Here is a 13,830-nt window from a genome sequence, read left to right as displayed (position 1 = left end):
GCTATGTTCTCTCCTAAGTCCCGAAGGAACTTATTAAGTTTTAAAGATATCCGTCAAAATGGATACCATATCAAAACAATATTAGAGATAATAATCTTGAATATATTATATATATATATATATAGGATATATGGATATATAAATATATATATATATATATATATAGTTGTGTGTGTGTGTGTGTGTGTGTGTGTGTGTGTGTAAAAAAATTAGTGTAATTGAGACATTCTGTCATAAACCCGGAAGTTTACCGACTCCAATACGTTTGTACTTTGGCATGATCGTGAAGGTACACCACGGATCTATAATGATGAGACGAATTATAGAAAATTCAAATGGGCACCCATTAAAGAACCCGAAGATTCTTTTAAACAATGTATTTTCTTGCCCTTCTTGTTATCAAGGCAAGTTAATTATTAGGCCACCACCTACAAAAGGTTGAGTTTGAATCCTCGAATTTTTGGAGTTTTATAGTATTATGGGGATATTTGTGGACAACCTCACTGCCCACTACGGGCCATTTAGATATTTTATGGTTAATGGGATCACGCTTTTCGTTCAGATGGTCTCACGTGTGTCCTATCATGTTGGATCTCGTTTTACCACTAAAGACGGGCGTTTGCGAAACTATTGGCACAAATAATTCGATTACGGGCACAATTTCCCTAATAATCCGATAAAGTCTATTCGCCTTGATAATGTTGCAGAAGTTTTCATCCCAAACATTTAATGATTATTGTTTATCAATTGGGATAAGAGTTGAACATCCGTGGATGTTCATGTTCACACTCAAAATGGCCTTGCAAAGTCATTAATTAAACGTGCCAAAATGAATAGTAGTTGATTGCAAAACCATTACTCATGAAAACGAGGTTGCCCATGGGCTGTTTGGGTCACACTATTTTGCGTACGAAGAACACTTGTTCGTCTCGGACCGACAAACTATCATAAATTTTCTAAAATATTTGCAATTTTTTTTTGGGTCAAGAACCTAATATATCCCATCTAAGAATTTTTGGATGTTTTGTATATGTGCCGTAGCACCATACCACATCGGCAAAATAAGATGGGTCCCTGAGAAGATTAGGAATATATGTTGGGTTTGAATCACCCTCCATTATTCGCTACATGAACCATTAACTTCGAGATTTGTTCATCTTTCGATTTGCGATGTAAGATTTGATGAGACAATTTTCCCAAAATTTGGGGAGAGAGAATAATGAAATAAAAAGGGGAAATTTTTTGGAATAATTCATCATTTGCCTCATCGATCCACGTGCTTCTATTTGTGAGCAAGAGGTTCAAAGGATTATTCACTTGCAGAAAATAGCAAATCAAATGCCAGACGCATTTACAGATTTGAAAAGGATTACCAAATCACACATCCCTACAAAAAATGTCCCAATTCGGATTGATGTCCCTGTAGGACCTGATTCATTTAACTTTTTGGCTATCCATTTTCAAAATTGGTAAAGATTTCTTTTGTTAACATAAGTTTACAACTCTTTCATGACCGGAGGAAAAAGCAAAAGGGAAATTCTAAGCTCCTTTAATAGCTAGTCCTGTCTCTGCTTAAAACTGTCATCTATAACTTTGATGATCAATTGATTTTTAGGCTTCTCTGAGACAACCACATTACTTTTTATTAGAGGGTTTACTATTTGCCTTATCTACTGCACAGTGCTTACAGCTGCTGCTTCTTGCCTGAGCTGCTTGCCTTAGCTTGACAGCTTCTGCTTAGTGCTTACAGTTGTTTTTGCTTGCCTGCTTTAGGATATGACAAAAGTATTGCACAAACTGATAGAGAAGGATCAAATAAAAAATCAATTAAGACTCCTGAATCAGTAAAGAAAAACCATTTACAGGGTCTTGAAGTTGAAGAGAATTTAGAGAATACTCCAGAAGCTGCAATCAATAGCCCTTCTTTTGTTCTGAATCCTCCATCCTCTTTGAAGAGAACAATTGGAGATTACTTTTTAATGATGTCATCTGGCATGAACTGTCAGTGAGATTAACATTATATTTTAAAGATTGATTCCAAATATATATATATACGTACACAAAAATTATATGGTTAACAATATATTTATATATTCTGTATATATACGTCCATAGCTTTTTTGTTTTGTAAACTAAATGGCTTGTTCTTTATGATTTTCGTAGACTGTATCTCAAATATAAAAATACTTTATCCTAGTTAATGCTACTAAATTAGTATAATCTTTAATCTGCGGCATAAATGAACTTTACAAAAAACGACATTTCAAATCTACTGTTGAGATAAATGAGTAAGAAGCTTTTTCTCTTTAGTTTTCTTTTTAGTATGTTGGTATCCCTACGGGATGTTTGGGTGGATGAAATGGAGGCTCGCCTCCGGAGTGCTGTGTGATAAGAAGGTGCCACCAAAACTTAAAGGCAAGTTCTACAAAGTGGTGGTTAGACATTGGGGGGTTTTTTATTGTACGGAGCGGAGTTTTGGTCAAGAGATGTCATCGTTCGATAAGATGAAAGTCGCGGAAATGCTGTTAATAACGGTGGATGTGTGGGCACACTAGAGAGATAGTCTTTTTCAATTAGGAATGAAGATATTAGATTAAGGTGGGAGTGGCATCGGTGGAGGACAAGATGCGAGAATGAGGCCGAGATGGTTTGGGCGTAGTAATATAGGAGAGACAGATTCATTTAACTTTTTGCTATCCGGAGATGTGAGAGGTTGGCTTTTGTTAACGTAAGTTTACAACTGTTTCGGGGACTGAGAGGTAAAGAGGCGAAAGAGTATTGGAGAGGTGGTTAGACTGGGATTAAGATCAATTGATTTTTAGGCTTCTCTGAGACACCACCTTACTTTTTATAGAGGTTGTGGAGGACTGCCTTAGAAAGACAGTGCTAGGTGGCTTATCCTTTCACCATAGTAGTTTTTGCTCATTTGTTTATTGCCATTTGATTTGATTTGAAACTGCTTATATTTGTCCTGAATCAGTTCTTTGATTATCTTATTTATCTATAGTAGTTAATGCTCTTTCTTTCCGAATCCTCCATCCTCTTTGAAGAGAACAATGATTTTTCTGCTTTTGTTATTCCTTGTTTTATATTGTTTATATATATATATATATATATATATATATATATATATATATATATATATATATCTTTTCCTCTCTTGAGCCGAGGTCTTTTAAACACGTCCATAGCTTGTTATGGCTTGCTTTATGATTTTCATGGTTCTTCCTCTTGCCTTACGGCATGGTGGGATTATACTGGGCTTCTTGTTGTTGTTGTTGTTGGTATCCCTACGGGATGTTGGATGTTGTAGCTAATTTTCTAGATGAAGTTTAAGAATGTATTATATATCTAGTGGCTTGCTTGCTTCTTGCTTTAGCTGGATTTTGAGTTGTTAGCTGCTGCTTCTTGCCTTAGCTGCTGAACTGTTGTTACTGTAGTTGCTGCTAACAACTGCTGGCCTGCTGCTGCTAATAACTACTCAAGTGCTGCTTTAGGGCCCTTAGGTGTTTAGCTTCTGCTTTATAATAATGTGTTTTATTCCGAAACTTCTTTTGTTAGTTGTCATATATATAAGAGGAAATTTAGTAGACTGTTTGAAGTTGAAATTTATTCTGCAGTCGCAAAACACTTAGTTGTGTTAAAAGAAGAACTTCAGCCTTCTCTCGTTACTGCTCATCGCTCATCACTCATCACTCATCCAGGGGCGGAGCCACATTGGCTCTAGGGGGTTCATCCCTCGGCAAAAAATTACAGTGTATTTTTAAAGTTAAAATTATTTTATTATGCATATATAGTAGATGTTGAACCCCTGACTTTTTTGTGTATTTACCTTTTAGAATTTTTGAACCTCCTAGACGAAAATCTGGCTCTGCCACTGCACTCATCACTGTCTGTTGGTCTGGCTCTTGTCAACTGCTCTGATAAAAAAACACGCATTCTTAGAGCGTTCTTCTCATCAAGGTAAGTTTCTGCTTTTGTACGTGTATTATTGAATTTGGTTCTATGGTGGATCTTATTTCTTTGTTAATTTCTTTTTCAACATGTGGATTGTTGTTGGCATTACTAACTAATTGAGCCACAAGTGTAAGGATTATTTATCACCTTGGCCAGTTGTTGTCAAACGTTTTTCCAAAAAGAGTTTTTTTTTTTTTTTTCCAAGTCTTTGCCCAGACTTTCAGTTCTTTTGAACTTTAAGTGGAGTAAATTTTTGTCTGCCCTTATAGTGTCCCTGGAGTGTTTTGATGGCTTCTTAAATTGCTTTGTTGGAATGTTCCGTCATTTGTAAAGCACATAAATATAAGAAGATCCTTTTTCTCCACAAGAAATGAGCTAAGCAACTACAGTTTTAGCATTTGAGGACTGGTTCTTACTAATGGTATGTTAGGTGTTAGAAATTGTAATCCGTTGTGGTTATCACCACAAATAAAGAGATAAGAGCTAGCAGCAAAGCCTAAGGACCTGGTTAAGTCTTGAAAGGCAATTTACAAATATTAAAGAGTTCTGATAAACTCAAGAGAAATCTCCTGAACCTCCTATCTGAAAGAGTAAAATAATTTTAAGATGCAAATAAAGATAAAATACCTTATGACGGTAAGTCTGCCTATTTTTAGACGGTTTACAATTCTTACAAGGATCCTACCATTTTTCCCAATTAAAACTGTGCAATCATTCACAATCTCCAATCACAATTGGTGCCTCAAACTATAGATATAATTTGCTTGAGGTAGAACTGAGGCAACAAGTAGTTGTTGATGTAATCATTTTTGCCCATATCAACAATGTATCTAACATTTGCTTAGATACTCCTTAGTTAAAGTCCTGTTTCCAAGCAGAATACACAAGTGGATTGTCACTCTGTGATTTCGCAATTGCCTATTCAAGCTGATTCTATCTCCGTACAGCTAACTGAAGTCTTTTACCGGATTGAAGTGTGATATACTAACTAAAGTAGAGCCTGTTAAACAAAAACACCAACTTGAGTATCATAATTATATCTTTTAAACTCAGCGAAATAAGAGATTATTCATATTATGCTGTACTCTGTTTCCCTAAGTCATCAACATATATATAGTATGCTCTTCTGTTAGCTTATGCCCGTATCTGCTGTGCAACATTCAGCAGTCACACTGTTTTTTAATGTTTATACACAAGTTTCTGTAATAACGGATAATAAAGTTTATGCGTGCATATAAAATATAGGTTCCTGAACATTACTCTAATAAGATAAACCAGTTACTCACTAGGACACATTTCTCTATCTTTAGTTTTGGAAATTATCTAAATTTTTTGGACTATCCGGTAGATATATAAGTTATTGTTAGAGCCTGTTTGGATGGGCTTATTTTAAGCGAAATTACATTTTAGAACATAATTTCTTTAGATCAGATAAGTCAAGCAGTACAATTATTTTTTGAGTGTATTTTAGCCTTAAAATGACTTTAAATTAGTAAAGTGAAACTAACAAAAAAAAATTGAAAATAGCTTATAAGTAACTTATAAGCCAATCCAAACGGGCTCTTAATGTGTTTTTTTTAGAAAATTTAATGTTTTGCATTCTTTCAGATAAATATGTTTCAGTCTTATGTTTCTTCTTTGTTACTGAACTGATATAAACTTATTTTTTTACAACTCATGAATTTGAAGATGAAGAATCTACCGTTCAAGAAAGTAAGGAGAAAGTTGAAGTTGAAGAAGGAAGTTGAAGTTCAAGAAGGCTTTTATTTTGTTAGGGACGGTGTAAGATGATATCTTATGTATATATGCTACAATTTTTCTCTTTTTAGGAGTAGATAAAGATGATAGATAAAGATGATGTCAAACATTTTGGATATGGTATATCTTCTTTAATTCTTTGTATTAATAGTGAAGTTTTATATGAATATTAATCGGAAAAGGGCCAAATATACCCCTGTACTATTGTAAAAGGGCCAAATATCTTTTATCGTTATCTTTGCCCAAATATCCTCTTTTGTTATCTTATCTTATTGGTCCGAATATCACTTATTCATAAAGTTGTCAATTGGACGTTAAATCCTACGTGATGTTAATATTTGATGAGGTGGATCTTACGTGACGTAATGTGTTTCAGCCTTTTTAGCCCATTTACCCCTCCTCTCTATGTATTCTTCCTTTCCCTCCACCACCATTACCGCCCCTAAAGCTTCCTTCCCCTTCCAACAAGCAAAGACTACATCACATTGTAAATATTCAGTACAACTTTCCTTCATTTTGATTACAAGAAGCACCAGATTTAGTCATCCACATTCTAGTCAGCGAAACCCATTTTTTTTTTTTTTTTAGTAGTCAATTAATAGTTATATAAGAACTACGGATGGAAAATGACAAACAAACTAAATGAAAGCATAAAAAGTGTATCTTGACTTAGAGAAGATTAACACTTTTTCACTAGGATTTCGCATCCCAAAACGCTTTTCATAGTTAATAAAAAATACTCCCTCCGTCTCATAATAAGTGTCGCCTTAGCAAAATATACGCGTATTAAGAAATCAATGATGAAGTGTGAAGTTTACCAAATTACCCTAATGTAAAAAAAAAATTACTTTTTCCTCTTGATGATTAGAGCATGCACAAGTTGTCCATCTTTTGACATTGGGAATTCAACCATCATCATCTAGAGTAATACTACTTCTTTTGTTCAAGGGAAAAGTTGGAAAAACTAATTAACATATGCATTGGTTTCCTGAGATGACAGTCATTATGGGACCAAAAAAATTTGGCTAAAATGACACTTATTATGGGACGGAGAGAGTACTTTTCTTCCGCAAGCATCTGCAAATACAAGTTAACATGAATTATATTCAATATTCCACTCAAACCCACCACCAAAATTATTGTTAAAAGGGTAAAAACAATGAAGTTAAGAAGAAATTACCTCCAAAGAGATATTTTAGAGGTGGTAATGGTGGTGGAGGGGAATGAAATTTTAGTTTAGAAGAACAGATAGAAGGGAGGGATAAAATATGTTAGGGGCGTTGAGGTAGCATGCCGCGTGACATCCGCCTCATCAAATGTCAATGCCACGTAGGATCGAATGTCCATCTTGGACAACTTTAACGGAAGAGGGGTATATTTGAACCAATAGTATAACGGCAGGGGTATATTTGGACCCGAAGTATAACGAGAGATATATTTGGCCCTTTTTCAATGGTACAGGGGTATATTTGACCCTTTTTCAAATATTACTTATTCACTATATTTTTGAATGTGTCTGTGTGTGAAATAATTATTATTAACGGAATTTGGCCATTAAAAGTATTAGTGCTGAAAGTAACATACAATTAACGAAAGGAAAAATACTTCTTGCGATGGACTTAGTAGTTGCATTTTAGTTACGTGTAAATTTGATCAAGTGGTGTCGGATGACAACACGTAGAGGGAATGTGCGTCGACCCCTTCAATAAATAACCTTTTCATTCATTGCAAAATGACAACAGCGGATTTTCGCATTGCTTAAAATGAATAATGCCATCAGGCAACAGCTACACGTAATTGTTAAATTGTTGGAACAGAAAAAGGAGGAGCAAGAAGACATGCATAGTGGTGATACAATCTAAACATGCCTATGTGGACAGTTTGGAAGAAAGAAATAACAAATATTTTGAAGACAAAGCTAAATCAACCGATTAAGAGCCTGTTTGGATGGGCTTAAAAAAAGCACAAAAAAAAAAAAAAAAATTAGTGTAGTCCAACTTATTTTTTTTGGGCATAAGTTGTTTTCACTTATAAAAATTTGTTTTAGATAAGTTAAGCAAACAAACTCAATTAATTTTTTGAAATTTATTTTAAGCACAAAATAGGCACTAAATTTGTAAATGCGACAAAATTAAACACTCAAAAAAAAAAAGCTGAAAATAGCTTATAGGCAACTTATAAGCCAATCCAAACGGGCTCTAAGTTTAACTGCATTGCTTCTATTAAACAAACATTATCATCATATATTTTGAGATAATAGTAAAAAAGCACACTTTAATTATTATTTTTCGCGAGTTTCACATCCTAACTATTAATTGTTCCTTTTTCTTACATGAATTATCACCATTTATATGTTAAAATACATCTCGTGCTGACTAGGCCAACTATCAGCTGTTGTGTTTTCCTATCTGAACTATCACCATTTATATATTAAGGGCCTGTTTGGAAAGCCACCCGGTAATTGGAATACAGTAATTACACAATAATGTAATTACAAAGACTTGTTTGTTTGTCATAACGTAATTACAGTGTAATTACAAGCGTGATGTTTAGTTGCACAAGTGTACTTACACGATTAGTTTAATTTAAAATAAAATTTAATTATAAACAATTTAAAATTAATATTTGAAAAATATTTGCCTTTATAAATGAAATTAAATTAGTTTTTTAATAGCACATTGTTTCTTGAAACTATATTCATTAATCTTGAAAATATATTCATTAATAATCATATGTTTGTAACTAATATTGTAAAAAATAATTGATATGTATTTTTCAAATTAATAATATTTAGTTTTAATTAATTATAAAACTTAAAAGAAAGACTTTTCTTGTGAGAACGTCATGGATTGGATGTTTGACAAAAAAATAATATTTATAAATATAATGGCATAACATTATTCAAAAGTTTGACACAAAAAATCCATCAAATGTAAGTGAAAAATTAACTAACATGCATTGTGAAAGCAAATAACTTAAAATTGAAAATATAACCTAAATTCAAAATCCAAAAGAAAAAGTTTAACATAATATTCTTATGTCAAATTGCAACATTACATAAGTAAGTTCCAAGTAACTTAAGTAAATAATTCAAAAGAAAGGGAAAATATAAATCTATAACCTCATTCACAACGAAATTCTACTTTAATAACGTCACTCGTTATATGCCAAGTTTGTTAATGACTCATTTTTCCAATATTAAGAGGTGTAATTTTAAAAATTAGAATAATAACACGATTATACTAAATGAATAAAATAATAAAATAAAAAAAATACGAGCAATTACATGGAACCACAAGAAGTTAAAGTTGGGAATGAGAAGAAAGCACATAAAAAATAAATAATATAAGAAAATGTATTTTAAAAAATAAAAATAATTAAAAAGTAAAAATAAAACAGAAATTAAAATAATAGAAATGAAAAATAAATTAAAAATCAAAAGAAATTAAAATAATAGAAATAAAAAATAAATTTAAAAGAAAAAGAAAAAAAAACACTAAAAATTAACCCTGTAATTATAGGGTATAATTACACCCAATTCTCAACCCCCTTTGAGAATTGGAGAGTTTAATTACACCCTCTCAATTACAATCAATTTTCACCTAACTGTGTAATTACTTGGTCAAACAAACAGGTCAAACCGTGTAATTACAACCAATCACACTCAATTCCAATTACCTAGGTGGCTTTCCAAACAGGCCCTAAAAGACACCTTGAGCTGGCTAGACCAACTATCAACTGTTACCTTTTTCTACCTAAACTATTATCATTTACTTAACTAGATGTGTTTTAATACATAAATATAATAGTTCAAATAGTAAAAGGGAACGATTTATAGTTGAGGTGTGAAACTCGCAAAAAAGTGATAGTTCGGGTGCGTTTTGACCATTAACTCTAATATTTTTAATTGTATTAATATTAACATTGCAAGCACAAGTTAATATCTTATAATTAAACATGGTTTAATTAAATATCATACTATTGATTAAAATAGTGCTGATTCATGTAAGCATTTGTGCACATTACTTTACCATTATCCAGTTTCAGTTGGGCGGTGATCAATAAACCAATAACTTATGTCCAAGTCGCTAAGCATTAACTACTATATTTTTAGACACGTTAGCTTCTTAGTGTGCCAAAATCGCTTTCATCTTTCTTAAAGTTTCATCTTTGCTTCAATACTTATACTAATACTTTTTTGCCCAACCGCCCAAAAGACAAAGCTTGTACAGAAATTAAAATACCATGTCCACAATTTTATCTCATATAACATCACAATCATAAATGTCTGGTTTGTTTCTTGGAATTCTTTGTATTACAAAGAGGGGTTTTCAGCTCCGATCATTTGATTCACTTACCCCTTCTGTTTCTTCTAAGGTATGCTACTCAAATCTTGAACTTAGTAAAAATAAAAAAAAATAAAAAAATAACACTGTGTATATAAATTAAATTTCTTTTTCATCTATCTATAGTTGATGTTAGATGTTGGCCCTGGCTTCTTTGTGTTTTACTATCTTATATTTTAAATCTTTGTTACTAAAAATTCTGGCTATGCAGAATATGAGGTATGGGTTCACTTAGAGCCCGTTTGGATTAGCTGAAAAAAAGTAGCTTTTTAGTATAAGTTTTTAAAGTACTTTTTAAATGGTGAAACTTATTTTATAAATAAGTAATTACGTATTTGGATAAAAAAAAAGTTGTTGATTAGTTTGGTACACAAGTATTGTTAAACACTTTTTTTTTCTAGTGGTGAGGGTAATATTGGAATTAGAAGAAAATATAAGACATGAAAAAGTAAAATCGTTGGACAAATCAAAATGACTTTTAAGCAAAAAAGAAAAAAGTTGGGTTCTCCAACTTTCTGTTTTTGACTTATTTTAAACAATTTTTAACTTATTTTAAGCAGTTTTTTGCTTTGCCAAGCACCCAAAAAGTTAAAAATGGCTTATAAGCTGGCTTGACCAACTTGTAAGCCAATCCAAACGGGGTCTTAGTAGCTTTTGCCTAGACCTTTGTATATGTATTAAATAAAACATTCACAAAGTATCTATAAATAGTTGACTTTGAATTAAGTTATTATTATATATTAACTTGAGGTTTCGTAAAACACATAAACTTTAAATTCTGTCGTTTCAGGAACTCATAAACTTTATATTCTGCATCTGCCTTTGTGCATCCGCCCCACCACAAAACCCACACCTCTTCACATTTTTGGAGAATTTTGATGTGAATTGAGTGAAAGAACTAACTGATATATTCTTGTGTTTTGCATTTCAATGAGCAGATAGAGCAAAGAAGTATAGGAAGCCATGGATATAATGATGAGAATCTAGGTGAAAAAGCTAGAGAAGCCAAGCAGAGATTGGATCACAGGCTAAGAAGGTAATTTTTACGCTTGTTCTGTAAATAATTTTCCTCTAAACTTAGGTAAAATATTCCCATATTGGACAAAAGTTGTAGGTCAATTGCTACCTAAACATGTTAAGAGGAGGATGTGTAGTTGTTATGTTGCACGGACTCTCCAAAAATGTTTGTGTCCGTGTTGGATCTTCCATATTTAACTAGCTTTGGGTACCTTTTGATTTTGCAAACTTGAGGGGATTTAGTTCGAGTAATGGAATGAACCAAAGAAAAGCTAAAACTAATGGACAAACTGCAAGTGACTTGCACGTGAGAGAGGGATGATAACGAGTTCCGCCCATTCTAACTGTTTGTAGGTATAGTTAACTTCAATTACAGGCAGCTATGCATAAGTGAGCTGGACATCTCTCTATACATAACTGAGTTTGGTGCATTCTAACTGAGTTATGCATAACTGAACTTTTTTATCTCTGTAGTGAATAGAGATGGTGTGTATTTATATGACGTACAGAATTACTTCACTCTTACTCGTCAACTTTCTGGTAACACGGCATGAGTATTTGGAACTTATGTGGGGTCGTCATTCTCTGTGTGAAATCACTGGTTTAGTCTTCCTATTGTGGATGTTCAAGCATTTATAATATTTTGTTGATAAAGGCTTCCATCACTTATTGGATACAATAATGAAAAATACCTACTCGCACAGGATATTTGCACCTAACTATCTTATCTGTATCATGTTTATGTGAGATTAACCATGATCAAGTGATACATTGTATGTGAAAAGGACAAGTCACGTATCTATTGATTCGGTATGGACAACAGTGTAGGTATGTTTTTTCCTACCAACAACCAAGTGATTGTTTTTCTCAAGGCTTGCTTAACCCTCATATTCAGTCCTTAGTTAAAATATTTTCTGTTATAATGTGATCTCATTTAGTTTATACTTCTTCATTCCGGTTACTGAAAACAGGAATGGAAGCAAAGAAGAAAGAGTTATGGATTTCATCGTATAGAATATTCTTGTACAATGATAGGGTTAGAGAAGATTTGATTCAATACCTTATAAACATTAAATACATATACCTGGAATGCAATGCAACACAATTCATTCTTCTACAACCGATAACAGAAAATACCTGCTTACACTCAATGTTCACGCCTAACTACGTTTCTTTATCATGGTTAAGTGATAAATTCAGGTGGTAATATGCATTAATTATCCATATGATAAATTGTATCTAAAAATACATTTCATGTATTAGTTGATTCAGTATAAGCACTGGATGTTCTTAAGTTTTTTCTATGCCAACAACCATGTATTTGTTTTTCTTAAGGGATGCATCTCAATAAAAAATCCTGATATTCTGTTCGGAGTTAAAACATTTTTTTGTTAATGTGATCTCAGCTATGTTGTCAGCCTCTTCAGTGAGCTTATACTACTTCATCGTGGTTATTCCAAACAGGACTAAAAGTAAAGAAGAAAGAATTAAAGATGTTGAAAATGGGCAAGCTGAATCAAATACATTGCAGCAGAAAAAGATGTTTGGACTGAAGCAAAATGGGATAAAGAAATTTAGCAGGGTAATAAAGCAATGGAAGGATATAGAAAAGGATGAATGCACCATTTGCTTGGACCAATTCAAGGTTGGTGATAACCTAATGCATTTGCAATGTGACCACAAGTTCCATTCAAGTTGTTTGGTTCCATGGTTAGAGAATTATACCAATTGCCCTTGCTGCAGAATGGAGATTGTCACTTGAAAAAATGGATTATGCAGAGTTTGTACATATGATGTTTTAAATGAGAGGATTGTATGGATTGCACAGGGTTTGTAAATATGAAGTTTTAAATAAGAGGATTGTATCATTGGATCAAGTAGTCCAACCTTTGTGTTTTAAAAGTCAGCGGTTTGATGGGTAAAATACACAAATAGCCACTTTTCAGCCCCCGTAAATAGCCACTGTCATGGAGTTTTAAATATCACAAGTGAAACTTTAGGACGACATCTTGGAGGTTCGGCCTTGGAATTTGAAATTTCATAAGTGACAAACTCTGCAACAATCCATTTTGGACTTCTAGTTACAAGGTTGAAAAGTGGCTAGCAAGTGCTATTACTACTGGTTTGATTGCTACAGAAGTGAGATATTTTGGACCTCACTAACATATTACTATTAGATTTATAAATTATGACATGAATTCCTTGTATCATAGTGTTTTCAGTTAATTTGGTACTTTAGCATTTCCTCCTTCTCTAGGCATCTAGATTACAGGTTTGCACTAGGAAGAGGCAGGAATTTGCACTGGAAAGGAGCGGGATGGGAGATCTTGTTACACCAAGCAGTAATCTATTTGAAAGAACAAAAGGGATATATTCCAATGGAAAATGATACCGTATCAAAAGAAATTGCACTATCAATATAGTTTAGTTATCATGTTTATCAGGTTGTATATTACTCCCTTCTTTAATTTATGTGAAGGTATTTGACTGGAACAAAATTTAAGAATGAAAGAAAGATTTTTGAAATTTATGGTCTAAAATAAGTGATAGATATTTTTGTGGCTTTAAATCATCACATTAAGGGTAAAGTCGAAAGTTTAAAGTTAAATTGTTATAGAACGGTGTCATTCTTTATGAGACTGACTAAAAGAAAAAAGTCCTGTATCGATTGGGATAGAGAAAATAATACTTATCATTAAAATTTATATTTAATTACTGTGTAAGTGAATCGATTATGTACACATTTTTTATA

At 32.7% G+C, this 13,830-nt stretch overlaps 1 protein-coding gene across 2 annotated transcripts; it reads left to right on the top strand.

Moving 5' to 3' along the window:
- Positions 1-9,828: 9,828 nt before the first annotated feature.
- On the top strand, positions 9,829-13,516 carry LOC132039562 (probable E3 ubiquitin-protein ligase RHB1A). 2 transcript variants are annotated; one of them, XM_059430042.1, is made up of 3 exons: positions 9,829-10,092; positions 11,000-11,097; positions 12,485-13,516. In XM_059430042.1, exons 1-3 carry the CDS (start codon positions 10,000-10,002, stop codon positions 12,546-12,548), a joined length of 255 nt encoding a protein of 84 aa, XP_059286025.1. In that variant the 5' UTR covers positions 9,829-9,999; the 3' UTR covers positions 12,549-13,516. The 2 variants fall into 2 exon arrangements, with proteins under 2 accessions (XP_059286025.1, XP_059286024.1); XM_059430041.1 differs by having other exon boundaries at positions 9,844-10,092; positions 12,543-13,286.
- The last annotated feature ends 314 nt before the right edge of the window (positions 13,517-13,830 follow it).

This window comes from Lycium ferocissimum, chromosome 12 (genome assembly GCF_029784015.1).
Source record: "Lycium ferocissimum isolate CSIRO_LF1 chromosome 12, AGI_CSIRO_Lferr_CH_V1, whole genome shotgun sequence".
Classification (NCBI taxonomy): domain Eukaryota; kingdom Viridiplantae; phylum Streptophyta; class Magnoliopsida; order Solanales; family Solanaceae; genus Lycium; species Lycium ferocissimum.
Note: the sequence above shows the minus strand (reverse complement) of the source record. Positions and strands in the feature narration are given on the sequence as shown.

Bases quoted from the DNA above. Each gene is read 5' to 3' on its own strand.
- LOC132039562 (XM_059430041.1), top strand. From the start codon at position 10,000: ATGTCTGGTTTGTTTCTTGGAATTCTTTGTATTACAAAGAGGGGTTTT. The intron at 10,093-10,999 runs GTATGCTACTCA...TTCAATGAGCAG, and splicing joins CCCCTTCTGTTTCTTCTAAG to ATAGAGCAAAGAAGTATAGG. The intron at 11,098-12,542 runs GTAATTTTTACG...TATTCCAAACAG, and splicing joins TTGGATCACAGGCTAAGAAG to GACTAAAAGTAAAGAAGAAA.